Raw genomic sequence first — 13771 nt, forward strand, 5'->3', positions numbered from 1 at the left:
CCGATTTAACAGCCACAAGACGTGATGCTTCTCTTCTGTTGCGTCTCCCAAGTGAAGCCCTTTCGTGGCGGCCTGAGCGAGGGAAGCCTGCAGGTGGCGCCGTCGCTTGTTGCAGCGGACGAGGTATGAGGTCTGAAGAGCAGACATGATGCGGCATATGCATAGATGAGATCTTTCCGTCTGATGAAACGCTCGCAAGGATTTCTCGCCATTCACCGAACTGTTCAAGCTTTCTGTTTGTAGGCAACTTGATTGTCTACTATATGCAAAGGCAAGAATTCACTCATGTTTGAGCCTGGGTGATGTCCAGCCTATTTGACCTCTGCCTGCCTGCCTACCGTTTGTCAATACTTACACCAACTAAGCAAATCCTCGCAAATACCACCAAAGTTCTATAAATCCAACAATGAACGCCGCGAAACTACCCAAAAAGTCAATTCATCCTAGTCTATGTTCTTGTCAAGAGGGCTCAACGCCTCATATCAATAGCTTCCCACCATAGCCGACCCTCCTCCCCCAGAAGCTACCCACATGTAATTGACCCCAGACTCCTCCCCCGCCACCACAAGCCACACATACAACATCTAATGCCATCCTCCAACTGTCCATCTCAGACTCTTAAACAAGATACATAATAGCATGAGCTATATTATCCTCTATAGCCTTGACAAGGCCAACAATCTCGATTCCAACGAGGAAACTAACACTGGTTCAGCACCAACTGTAATAATCCACCTCCCCTAAACAGGAAATCTGGAGTAAATCCTTGACACGATACTACGGATAAATATCACATACTGCACACGACATACTATATATCCCCCGTCTCCGCACGAAGCTAGCACTTCCCCGCAGCCAGCCCTTGTTCCCTTGCCTCGTGAGCCGGGGGAAAATGGTCTTGGATCGAAGAGAATGCATTAATGGAAGGGTGATATACGCTGTGGTGTGCTTGCATGGCCGGTCACACCATAGATAGGGAATAGCTCAGACCGGAGGATAGTGAATGATAGATAGCATGACTATCATGTATGCTCCCGGATGAATTGGCTATTAGTAGGTATGTACGGTAGACGGACATGTACAGCACTCCGTCTGCACGTAGATGGGTAGGTAGTGCAGTGCAAATGCAGCAGCTCAGCCCCGATTACGTCAAAATCAGACCTGTTCTGTTCGCAAAGCCCGTCCATACGTAAATCGCCTCACCTCGAGACCGAACCTCACAATCATCTTCCATCAAACCCGCCAAGGGAGCTTCATCAACCCTTACATTTCCCACTCTTCATCGCACATCTATCTCATCATCACTTTCGTATCTGCATCTCCCCCCATTTACATGCACCAAATGTATCAGACAGCCACCTCCTCCATCCTCTAACATCACTACACCAAACCACCAACCCCCCTCCCCTCCACCCATGAAAACCCTCGCCCAAACCCCATCATGACGCGCCTCGGCACATGGAGGGCCACGTACCTCGTCGCCCTGTCATGTGTCGGCTCCTTCCTCTTCGCCTACGACACGGGCATCGTCGGCGGCGTCCTGACGCTGCAGTCCTTCCAGCGGGACATGGGCTTTAGCGAGCGCGAGAAGGAGAACGTCGCCTCGCTGTCGGCCAGCCTGCTGCAGGCGGGAGGTAAATTCTAACTTGCCCATGACACAATCTTCATCGGTTGTGGTTGGTTTTTCTGCTGATCGATAAACGGGTACTCACTTTTACTTGTCATAGCCTTCTTCTCGTGCTTGTTCGTGTGGCCGTTTACTGCGCGGTATGGCCGCCGATGGGCGCTGGCGGCGGCCTCGCTCATCTTCAACATCGGTGCCGTGCTGCAGCTCTTTTATCAACACGGCATCGCAACGTGGTACGCCGGCCGGACGATATCCGGCATCGGAGCAGGTAACAAACGACCATATATATATATATATCCCGTCTCATCACAGTATCTAGTACCCCGGGTATACGAGACAGAGACTGACACGATTGCTGTACCCGGGCAGGCGTCGCAACCGTCATCATCCCCATGTACTCGGCCGAGATGGCCCCCAAGGAGATCCGCGGCCAGCTCGGCTCCCTCTTCCAGTTCTTCTTCACCCTCGGCGTCTCCGCCAGCTACTGGGTCGACTACGGCGCCGCGCAGCACATGGCCCCGTCGACGACCCGGCAGTGGCGCGTCCCCGTCGCCCTGCAGCTCGTGCCCGGCGGCATCCTGGGCCTGGGCATGCTGCTGACCAGGGAGAGCACGCGGTGGCTCGCCCAGCACGATCGGCACGAGGAAGCGCTCGAGTCGCTCATCTGGGTCCGCGGGGGGGACCGGCTCGAGGTGCGGATGGAGTTTCGCGAGATTGTGGCCGGCATCGAGGAGGAGGAGAGGCTGACGGCCGGCTTCTCGTGGAAGGAATACTGGTTGCCGGCGAATCGGCATCGCATCTTTTTGGCGGTGACGCTGCAAATTGGTGTGTTGATGCTTGCTTGCTTGCTTGCTTGCTTGCTTTCCCCTTGTGTTGTTCGATGCAAAGGTCTCTGCTGACTCGGGAGATTCTAGGAGCGCAGTTGACGGGAAACACATCCCTGGCCTACTGTACGCAAACATGACCCCCATGCCTCCTCATCTGACCTTTCTTTCTTTTCATCCCTCCTTCATCTTTCTTCCGCCATCTCCCCCCCCCCCCCCGTCCAACATCATCTCATCTGGTACATCAAAATCGACTAACACGCCCGCCGGCCCGCCCGCGCAGTCTCCCCCCAAGTCTTCCAAGCCGTCGGCGCCGGCCAAAACGCCCTCCTGCTCAGCGGCTTCTTCGGCGTCTGCAAGGTCGTCAGCTGCGCCTTCTTCCTGCTCTTCCTCGTCGAGCGCATCGGCCGCCGCTGGTCGCTGCTCGCCGGCTCGTTCCTCATGGGCGCCTACATGTTCATCATCAGCGTGCTCACGCAGAGATATCCGCCGCCCGTCGATGGAGGGAGGTTGACGCCGCCGGCGATTGCGTCGTTGACGATGATTTTTCTCGAAGCGAGTGCGTCTCTTCTCCCCTCTGAATCATCTCGAAGTGATTCCTTCCGTTGGATCTCGGAGTTGTGAGTTGCTGATATGAACCAAATGCAGTGACGTTTAACATCTCCTGGGGTCCCATCCCATGGGTAAGTCTTATCAAACTCTTCTCGAACCTGGTAAGAAGAGATGCTTACCACATGAGAAACAACAGCTCTACATGAGCGAAATCTTCCCCACAAGAGTCCGCGAAGGAGGCATCGCCGTCGGCGCAGCGACCCAGTGGCTCTTTGGCTTCACCCTCAGCCAAGTCACGCCGGCGGCAGTCAACAACCTCGGCTGGAAGGCCTTTCTCATGTTCTGCTGCTTCAACTGGGCGCTGGTGCTGTACACCTGGTTCTTTATCAAGGAAACCAAGGGCCTGTCGCTGGAAGAAATGGACATTTGTGAGTTTTGGGAAAAAATCTAGGACTTGGATATAAGAGTGAGTAAGTGAAGATGCTGACGAGGGACGTGCAGTGTTTAACGCCAAGCGCACGCCTATAAGCGTTCTATCGTACCGCCACGAAGATAAATCGTCCGACGACGACGACGTATAATGCCATGTCTTGCCGTCAGAGTGTATGTTTCTCAGTTTTGTTTTGTTTTGTTCTGTTTCGGTATTGTTTTTTTCACAATCAAATTCCAGCTTCGCAAGTCAGATGTCTTGCTTGTCAGGTCTATAATACTACTACTACTAGTGCCGTTTGGACCATGGAAGATGATTGATGGTTTTGTAAGCGTATGGCAATGATGAATAATATTGAAGGTAAGACAAGTCTTTTATAGTAGTAGTCGGGTGTGTCGAATTCGGCCTTTCGGCCTTGGCCAAGCGCGAAGTGACGTCCATGCTAGAATCGGCAGGCTAGCAGCTCCAATTGGACCCCGAGCTGAGACGGCAATTCTTGGAGTCATATATATTTCTTGTATATAAATTCATCCTTATTTCCAAGACGTGGCATCCTTCGAGTTCGATTGCATAAAATGCAAAGGGGTCTGTCATTGAAAGCACCGCCGGCTTTGCTGTCCAGCTACAGCCCGCGGCCGCTGTCCCGCTGTCGAGGTGCGTAACCCTTCAACCATCTGTGCAAGTTCAAGCTGTGAAAGTCGTTTTAAGACTAAAGCATCGCACAGCTTCTGCACATGCACTTCACCAGTCAAGCAGAATAACATACAGTGGTCAAACTGTTCAAGGACTTCATCAGCCAGCTTGGAGATCTTGGAAGCCGCAGTCGAGTCCCAGGGCCTTCACTCACAGCAGTCATCATCACCACCACCACCAACCTCCATCAACGGATCCCTCACCCGCCACCTCCAAGGACAAGATGGCTTGCATCTCCCTCATCCTCACGCCAGAAGTCCTGCTGAGCGTCCGCGAGTTCTGGTTCGAACACCTCTCCGGCCCAGACGCCTTCATCATACCCAGCACCGAGGACAACAAGCGCTGGTTCTTTGGCGGTCCCGAATTCGACAAGCACTGCGTGTAAGTCCTCTCATTCAACTCACCTCTCCTCCATAAATCCTCCATCATCAACACCATCACCCCCCGTCCCTGACAATGGCCTCCTCTCCCCCCGAAAAGAGAACGCTTCGGCCCGACCCTCGCCGCCATCCGCTCCCGCGGCATCACCTCCGGCCACGACATCGTCTACGCCCTCCAGCCCACCGACAGCCACGACTGGCTCAGCCTCGTCCTCCTCCTCGACCAGATCCCGCGCAACTGCTTCCGCGGCGAGTCCTCCTCTGCCGTCTTCACCTACTGGGACCCCATGGCGCGCGACGTCGCCCTCGCAGCCCTCGACCGCGGCATCCCCGACCGCTGGCCCGAGATGCGCTGGCGCTTTGCGTGCCGGATGTGGTTCTACGTCCCGCTGATGCATTCCGAGGACGCGCGACTGCATGAGCTCGCGGTGGCAAAATATCAGCTGCTCGCGAGGGACGTGGAAAGCCTGCTGCTGACATCCTCTGAGAAGAAGAAGAATAAGAAGGCGAATGGGGATGACGAGGAGAGCGATGTAGATGATGAATACACATACCGCCTCGCCGCGCAAAAGGTCGTGCAGATGAATCCTGATGCTGCGAGAGAGTATGCGCAGCTCAACCTCGGCTTTGAAGAGAGGCACTGGGCCATTCTCCAGCGGTTCGGGCGGTATCCGCACCGCAACGGCGTGCTGGGGAGGGAGACGACGGAGGAGGAGCGCGAGTATCTGGACAATGGAGGAGACACGTTTGGGGGTTGATGCTGATGATTGCCTGGGGGAGCAGCATCTTCGAAATGTTCTTCTACGTCAAATACTACTAGAAGGCCTCGTGTCAGTCAGCAGCATGTGAGAATACGACGACACTAGAGCATGAGATTTAAAAGCCAATCGCGTCAATCCCGTGATATACAATACACGAGCTTTCTTTTCCCCCCTTGCCTCGTACCTACATCCAGATTAACTCCCATCCCATCTCATCCCATCTCATCTCCTCACCTCCCAAAATTCCCCCCCGAAACGCCACGGCCTCCGGAGCAACTCCCTTCAAAACCCCCAACCCATCAAACCCGGATCCCCGTCAACATCAACCACCCAAACCCCGGTGCTCCAAGCCCAACCAACTGCCACACACACACACACACACCTCCGAATCCCACTTTGACCCCCCTCAAGCCGTTAAACGACTCCAATTTTATTTTTCTTTAGCAAGCACCACACCATCTTCCCGCGCTGCCTCACTGTGATTCGTCCGTTTAGTCGCCTTGTTGCATCGCTGTCCTCTTTCTGCATGTAGGTACACAAACACACTCCTTCACACACACTTTTAGTAATAATCCGTTTTTTCTCTTTCTTCACCATCTTCTTTCTCTGTCTTCCAACATCTTTCGCGTCACTTTCGTGTCAAAGCAAAAAGTCAATTGAGAATTCGTCGCCCTACGAGTTCTCAAAAAAAAAAAAAAAAAAAAAAACGTCCCGAGGCTCAAGCAGTAACGCGCTACTTTGCCCCCTCCCCCTCATTTCCACCCAAACCCTCAATTCAATCAATCAATCCTCCTCACGATCCCCTCCTCCTCTCACCTCAAAAACCAACCAACCAACCAACCAACCACCAAAAAACACACATCAACACCACCAAAACAAAACAAAACCAAATCATCATCACCACCTCCAAAATGGTCACCACCCGCGCCTCCTCCCGCGCAGCCAGCGTCGAACCAACCTCCCTCTTCCCCCAAACCCCCTCCACCAAACGCACCTCCAACAAATCCTCCTCCTCCTCCAAACGCTCCTCATCCTCATCAACCTTCGCCCACGCGCCCTCAACGGCAACCCTCCTCTGGCTCACAATCTCCCTCCCCCTCGTCATCTGGGACACCGGCTACGTCCTCCTCCGCCCCCACTCCATGCCCGGCGGCGCCTGGCACTACCCCCTCTGGGCCCCCTACAAGCTCTACGGCGAGATCGACCACATCTACGGCTTCAAGGCCTTCCGCGCCGGCAACGGCTTCACCAGCGCCCAGGGCTTCCTCAACGCCATCGAGACCCTCCTCTACCTCTGGTACCTCGGCGCTTGGTACTTTGCCGGCAAGCGCTCCTCTTCCGCCGGCTACAAGGTCGTCAGCGGGAGGGCCGGCGCCAGGGCCACCCTCGTCGGCTTCAGTGCCGCCGTCATGACGCTGAGCAAGACGATTCTGTACTGTAAGAACAACACGATGCATTTCATTATGCCAATTGCAGTGGGGCATAAAAACTGACTCTTGAGACCAGGGGCAAACGAGTACTACAGTGGCTTCGACAACATCGGCCACAACTCCCTCGAGGACCTCATCCTGCTCTGGATCATCCCCAAGTAAGTCAAAGTCAAACCCCCCCTCTCCTCATCAACTCACCATTGCAGCTCTGCTAACATGTTTTTGAAACAAAAAGCGGCGCTTGGATCGTCGGCTCGGCCTACATGGTCTGGTCCATCGGCGGCGACCTCGTTGCCGGACTCGACCGCGCCTCACGCTCAAAGAGCGACTAAGGTAGTTTACTACAAGTCGGTAGCAAGAAGGAAACGTCCATGTATGTTATATGTGTATATGAGTCTGTATGTATGGCCCGCAACGCAACGAATACGAAGAGAAATGACACTCGGCTTTGCATCTGTTCAAATGAGTAGCTCTTGTGATGTATTTCTTTCAAACTTGTACTCTAAGAACAAGCGCGCCCTCATATACCCTTTATTAACCCCCTTTTTATGTCTTTTGTACCATATCCCAGGACTTGTAACAGAAAGGAATGTCCAACGCAAAATGAATGTGACAGCCAGAGAAAATGGTATCGTAAGCGTGTCTGCCGACACTGGGTATCAACCAAATATGCAACAACATGAAAACAAAAGAGAACAAAAAAAAGGATAGTGGCAGAATTCCAAAGCATGCTTTTCCTCCAATGGACACAATCGGTCCATTATCCGCTCTTCCTTCCTCAACATCACCATCCCTCATTATGCATTATTCCTAATCGTCCAGAGTATATGCATGCAAAAGTAAGTGTTAGACTCATATCGCGGTAAGGCCTCCAAGTTCTGTGTATTGTGCCCATGCGTCGTTCGTCTTGGCTTCTTCAGGCTCCCCGTTCGTCCCGTCCATGAAAGCGAGCATCAGGGACCAGTCATCCGAATCCCTCCGCCCGGGAACCCGCGTCTCCTCGGTGATGCTGTTTTCACGGATGCGGACGGAAATGGGCTTGGCCTCGAGCCCAAAGTTCTTTCGTCGGAGATCTCCGAGCATCGTGTACCGCCGTTGCAGCGCGGCAGGCGAGGGCGCCGACCGCGTGGGCTCCAGGCTCCATCGCTTCCTCTTGATGTGTCCTTTGCTGGTGCGGGATGCTCCGGGGTTGTGGAGCCCGGCCGCTAAGCCGTCCAGTTGGCCGGAAATGGCGCTGGCTGATGCCGAACGCGGCAGATCCAGCCGAACCGGTTCCTTGTCCAGCGGACTCCAGTTGGCGAGCATCATCTCGAGCTCCAACGCGGCGTCCGTCGTGGGCGTCATGGGGCTGGACAGAGCGCTCGTCGACAGTGTGTCAATGGTGCTGCTCATGCTCTCGGGCACCGACGAGGCGGTCGTGTTGGAGCTCGCGCTCGCGTTGGACTGGGTCGACGCCGTCGAATCGCTCCGGCCCGCCAGCGCTCCCTTCATCATCAGCGCCTCTTCGTCTGGCTCGACCGTGACGGTCTGTGTCCCGTTGCCATAGCCTTGTACGACGATCTCGTGGTACAAGGGCTTCGCTGGTCCCGGCGAAGACGGCGTCGTCGATGCTGGTGACGCCGACGAGGAACTCCTCCTAAACCTCCGCAACGACCTGCGAATGGTCGAGTTGCGCCGCAGGCAGATGGAAAACGAGCTAGACCGGGACAGCGTGGTCGGTGAAGAATTGTCCGACAGGGTGGACAAGGACGGATCGCGGCTCTTGTGCGCCAACGCAAAGTAGTCAATGTCGGGCTTGATCTCTATCCTGCTCACCGGAGTTTCCGAGATCTTGATGACCCGCTTGGTCACGAGGTCGTCGCTCGCAACAATGTCCGTCTCGATGCGCAGCGTCTGCTTCGCCTCGTGAGGCGTCGACGCCCATGGAGGGGTGCCCTTCAACGAGACTGCGAGATGATAAGACGCCTCCTCGTCCCGCGCCTCGGCCGGTTTCTGTGTCGCACAGCGCAGCACTTGGTGGACCGCATAGATCAGAACCCATCGCACCTTGCGCGCCTCCAGTAGGGACATTCTCTCGCTCTTGTCAGCCTTGCTAGGTGACAGGACAGCGTCCTCTTCGAAGCGGCGGTACGCCTGGACGAGGTCGTTCCTGAAACACCTCTCGGTCCAGTTGGATGCCGTAATGAGGGCCGCAACCGTGTCTTGCCGCTGTCCGGCGGTCAACTTCTCGACAAAGGGCAGCTTGGAGAGGCAGCGGAGCCCGTCGTGGGTAGACTCGAGTTGGGGCAGAAGCGGAAGGGGATGCGGCAAGTGCTCGAACTGGTTGTTCTCGTCAAACGTCTGGACAAGCTGCTCCGTACAGATACCGCCGACCGCCGTAGGGGGCATGATGCCCGAAACGGTATAGTTGTTGTCCACCAGGAGCTCGTAAAGGGCGTCGAAATCCTCTGCCATGATGTTGAGCAGGCCTGCTTTGAAGGACCTGGGAGGGTAGCGGCCAAACTTGGCGGAGTAAAAGGCCAGCAGGAAGCTTCGAAACCTGTCAAGGTGAGCGCGGGTCGCGGCTGGAATGCCCATCTTCGCTTCTGATAGCTCTTCGTAGAGGAAGGTCCTCAGTCTGTTGGCTGTCTGCTGGAGCATGGCGTTCATCTCCAAGCGCGCCCTGCGGACGAGCGCTCGCGATGCCGCACTGATGAGCTATCACATGAGACAAGATTAGTGCCCAGCCTGCAAGAGAATTCGAGACAACGGGGTCTGCTCCTCCCTTACCTGGTACTCTGGAGTGCAAAACAGGCGCTCATGCATGCCGACGCAGTGGACAAAGGCTCGCCTGTACAAGTCACTCAGTTGAAATGTTTCTGCCAGGTGGAGGACTGCGGCCGCGTGGACTGGCTCCTCGGCCATGTTCAGGTAATGAGCGTGGCGCATGTAAGTGAGCAGGTCATCCACATTGCTCTCCCGAGAGGACCTGAACTCGCGCATGGAGTCCAGAAGCGCCACGAGTGCGCTTCCCAGGTTTCCACCCACCATTGGCCGTCCCAGGACCCAGGCAAATAGGTTCCTGAAAGACAAGTGGTAGAGCTGAGCCTGCTTCTCGGTGGCATGCGGCGGGGCCGGGATGTACAGCTCAGCCGTCGACCTTGGATGCAGCTGATCCCACCTCTCGATTTCCTCCGCCGTCCTGGACGCGAGGCTGTCTAGCACGAGGAACTTTTCGATGAGTGGAAGGCAGCCGGCGGAGAGCAGGGCCGCAAAGGGCAGCTTGAAGGACGGCCCGCGCTTCGAGTCGCCCTTGGCATACAGGTGGACGAGGCAGTTGCCGTTTCTCTCCCATATCTCGGGGTCCTATCGCCATGCAACAGCCACAACGGTTAGATTCTTGTTCACACGCCATTGGCGCACGCAACCACAGGCGTCCGCCCGCGCAATTCATTCGATTGGACCCATGCAGACTCACTCTTCGCAGCCCGTCCCAGTCCCTGCACGTTTTGTTGGCACCATCCCATCGCCGCAGCGGCGCCAGCCTGCCATCCTCTCCAATCGAAAGCCCGCGAGCCCTGCGGACGCTGTTTGATCGAGGCCTCGGGCCGGCCATCAGGAGGCGGGAATCGACGTTGCCGAGTGGAGTTGAAGCTGCCCGCAGAAGGGGGGAGGGGGGGAACGGAAGGGAGACGCTGTGTGGTGAAGGCGGACCGGATATGTACTTGTAGGCGGCCCCCAACGGCGAGACAGGCCTCGGATGGTTATATACTATCAGCGCCGGGTGGTGTATCAGGCAGTGTGTATTTCGTATATCAGCACCTCATGCAGGCTGAAGCATCCACAGCATGAAAAGTCTAAAGTTAATGTCCCTTTCCCTTTTCCCTTTTCTCTATCCACCTCCCCTCACACCATTCCAGGTCCAGTCTGTCGGCAGATAAAAGGCAAAAAGCGTCGAATCACGGGCAAGTCGAGTCGGGATCTCCTCGTCGAGCCTCCAAGAAAGCCAGAGGGCAGCCCGAGACGTCACAGGCTAGTGGCTGGTGAGCCCGCCCTCGTGTTCCCCGGCCGTGTAACTGCTTGGTGCGGTGGTTCCTGCAAGGCTTGAAGCTTGCTGGACGCCCGTCGAGGCTCGATGGCGGTATCACGGCAGAGCGTATTGGCAGTCGAATGCAGCCATGAGATGAAATCACTCGACAGCCACCATGGTGCCAGGCCCGGGCTAGGACCGTACAAGTACGAGTTTGGCTGGACACGAGTGGGGAGGAATGGCGAAGCTCATGGAAAGTATAAAAGAGAAGGGGAGAAGCAGGAGGAACGACACGAAAAGCCACGACAGACGTTTCCGTGCTGCTGGGCTGGACCAGGACGGAGTTGCTCTGGTGCTGGTGCTGGTGCTGGTTCTGCTCTGGCTCTGGCTCTGTTCTGCTCTCCCATTTCAAGCGTCGGGTGCCGAAAAGGCAATTGCTGAGCTCTGGTGCTTAGCTTGGCCTAGCGCCTGCTGCTGTAGGGGCTGGGCAGCCTAGCCAGGCGCTGTGCAATTTTCCTTTTCCCCTAGCAGCACGCCGCAGAGGCGCTGGCCAGTGGCTGCTCAACTGCTATTGCAGGGATGCGGCCCCTGTATTCTAGCCCCGGCGAGATGGTGCTAGGCCGCTTAGGGGCGCTAGCGGCTTAGCGCGGGACCGGCCATCGATTGCATCAGTCAAGCTCAAGGCACCGGCAGCAGCTTGAAGAAAAAAATAGAAGTGCTTCCGAGGGTCGCCCCCACTGCAGCAAAGGAACGCCGTAGAAGGCGATGATTCGGACGATCTGTAATTGATTCCAGCATCAATCGCTCGCTCACTGCGGCAAGACGGGCATGGGAGCGGGCATCGACGGTGCTTCAGACGGGAGCCTCGGAGCACGAACCGCCTCATACACTTCCCAGACGAGCTGCGACGACGGAAGAAACACCACGTTATGCAGCTGCACGTACGAGAAACACGCAGCAGCAGCACCAGCAGGGATGACATCGTGCTCATCAGCACCATGCTATAACAGCCTTGGCCCGGTTTTGGCGCAGCAGCAGACAAAAAAGCCATGTCTCATCCAAGCGTTCATCGCTTGCAGGGGTGTGCCAGCCGCTCACTGGCTCTGCAACGAGCACGAGGCGGTGGTGAGCTGGCACAGAGTCGCAGCATCCGATCCTTGTTTTGCATGACGTTCTCCACCAGAGCCATCATCAGCTGCGAAGAAGAAAAAAAAATTAAATCAGAGAAAAGCCCACGTTCACAGAGTGACCCGTCGGCTTGGGTACTGCTGCGGCAAACAACTGCTGCTACGTTACGGTCGAGAGTATTTTGGCTTCTCGAGAACGAATAGGACGCGCATGCACGACGAGCACAAGCACGACAGGACGGCTTCTTGTTGGGCAATGAGTCGCTTCTGCGCTTTTCTTGCCTTGGCGCACATATCTTGCTGGGGCCAAAGTCCGGATGCATATCAACCACGGCCGCGACCGGCCAGTCTGACCACGAGAAACCAGATATCCATACCTATCCATAGTCGCCTTCGCCTTCGCCTGCCTTGGTCTGGGTCCCGCCACGCAGTGCTCACTCTTTGCATGTCGTGGCATAATATGGAGAGGCCGGCCAGTCGAGTCCCCCGAGACGCAGAGAAACGGCGGAACCAGCAGCATCCTTTGTTGGTGAGCTGGGCCTTTTCCAGTCTCTCAATGGACAGAGCGCAGAACGAGATGCATCCACGTCACTGCCTCTATCATAGACTATTGCCAGGCTGAACCCTCTGTCAACAGACAAGATCCAATCGCAGACTCGCAAAAATGCCCTAATTGCTGCCTGTGGGAATTTGCTCTGTTACAGTACTCCGTATTACACGTCTCGTCGCCTCCCATCTCTACCTACCTAGCCCAAGGAATTAGCCCACGTTGATGCGGCCTGTGTCCCTGTTGATCGATCACTTCTGCTTCTTTCCAACTCATTCCTCATCCTGGCAGACGGCACTTCTGGCAAAAATTCTCCTTCCGTTCCCCGTGAAGCCGCCCGGGAGTGGACCGAGGAGGAAAAGTGACGAGTATCATCATGCCATCCGGGCTCTGCCCTCTCCTCGCAACTTGACAAGCTCTTGGCCCATCGGACAGGGATCCACGATGTTCAACTCCACCCCTCGGCGGCACTGGCGGACTGCTGTGGGCTGCGGCCATCCCATCTCAGATCCGATGAGACAGACATCGCCCCGACGTCGTGCAGGCATCATTGACTTCCAGTATTGCGTTACCTGCGTCGCCGCCATACTGAATACTGTACGAGCGCAACTCCCTTGCGGGCTTGTTGGCCGGAACCAGCGAAACATGATGGCGATGTCTCTGTCGGCGACGCCAACGAAAGCCTTTGCTTCCCTCCCCTTTTCCTTGGATGGTTCTACAGCATGTGAGACACCGTCGCGGCCTCCTCGAAGCGATTAACCCTCATTTCTGCATATCTTGCAACCTGCTCGGCTTTCTCCTTGAGTCTGGAGACTCCACGGATCCGCGATACCGCGCCGCTTAAGCGTTCAACAAGACACCTCCCTGCAAGCCTCCCCGGCAGAGAACAAGATTCTGCTTGCGGAATCCGAGAAGCGTCTCTTTTACCGACCTCGGTTTTGTCAGCCTTACGTACGCTCGTAAACATCCATTTTGCGTGCTCACTCAGCCAGCTCCAGTCAAAGGTTAAATACGAGCCACTGTTCCTGATTACTTGTGGCTTTCCCGTGCTTCTCCCCTCTCTTGTTCCTGGCCTGGACCTGGACAAATGTGGTGGCATCCAGCAGAGACAAACGCCTTCAATCCCCGCTTACAAACCCCAAAGAAGGAAGGTTGTCGAGCATTCTCTCAGAGGACGCCCAAAAGCGAATCTGCTACTTCTAGATGTTGGCCTTTCGCCTGATGAGACATGTAGAGAACGGGTCGGCCTAGCGGACGAGACAAAGTCGGCGACATTAAGACGTTTAGACGCAGCCTCATAGAGTCACCCAACCATGGCTAGCGGAGGACTGCACATCTCACAGGTTTAGTGCCCTCTGCCATCGTGGCTCGTACTCGTAAAGAAGCAATTT

The 13771-nt window shown here is 55.7% G+C and overlaps 4 protein-coding genes across 4 annotated transcripts; 3 read left to right on the top strand and 1 right to left on the bottom strand.

The window, feature by feature from the left end:
- Positions 1-1441: 1441 nt before the first annotated feature.
- On the top strand, positions 1442-3454 carry TRIREDRAFT_77785 (uncharacterized protein; the record flags this gene model as incomplete). The annotated part of the gene is made up of 7 exons (XM_006965222.1): positions 1442-1634; positions 1728-1895; positions 1997-2452; positions 2542-2577; positions 2735-3010; positions 3100-3134; positions 3200-3454. The coding sequence occupies 7 exons, from the start codon at positions 1442-1444 to the stop codon at positions 3452-3454; spliced, it is 1419 nt and encodes a 472-aa protein (XP_006965284.1).
- An 895-nt stretch (positions 3455-4349) lies between these two features.
- Positions 4350-5264, top strand: TRIREDRAFT_61987 (uncharacterized protein; the record flags this gene model as incomplete). The annotated part of the gene is made up of 2 exons (XM_006965223.1): positions 4350-4507; positions 4607-5264. 2 exons carry the CDS (start codon positions 4350-4352, stop codon positions 5262-5264), a joined length of 816 nt encoding a protein of 271 aa, XP_006965285.1.
- A 1007-nt stretch (positions 5265-6271) lies between these two features.
- Positions 6272-6990, top strand: TRIREDRAFT_32204 (uncharacterized protein; the record flags this gene model as incomplete). The annotated part of the gene is made up of 3 exons (XM_006965178.1): positions 6272-6704; positions 6774-6855; positions 6933-6990. Coding segments are annotated over 3 exons (573 nt in total), but the record flags the coding sequence as incomplete, so codon positions are not given.
- A 1210-nt stretch (positions 6991-8200) lies between these two features.
- On the bottom strand, positions 8201-10292 carry TRIREDRAFT_62103 (uncharacterized protein; the record flags this gene model as incomplete). The annotated part of the gene is made up of 3 exons (XM_006965366.1): positions 8201-9394; positions 9467-10042; positions 10155-10292. Coding segments are annotated over 3 exons (1908 nt in total), but the record flags the coding sequence as incomplete, so codon positions are not given.
- Positions 10293-13771: the final 3479 nt, after the last annotated feature.

This window comes from Trichoderma reesei (assembly GCF_000167675.1).
Source record: "Trichoderma reesei QM6a unplaced genomic scaffold TRIREscaffold_9, whole genome shotgun sequence".
Lineage (NCBI taxonomy): Eukaryota > Fungi > Ascomycota > Sordariomycetes > Hypocreales > Hypocreaceae > Trichoderma > Trichoderma reesei.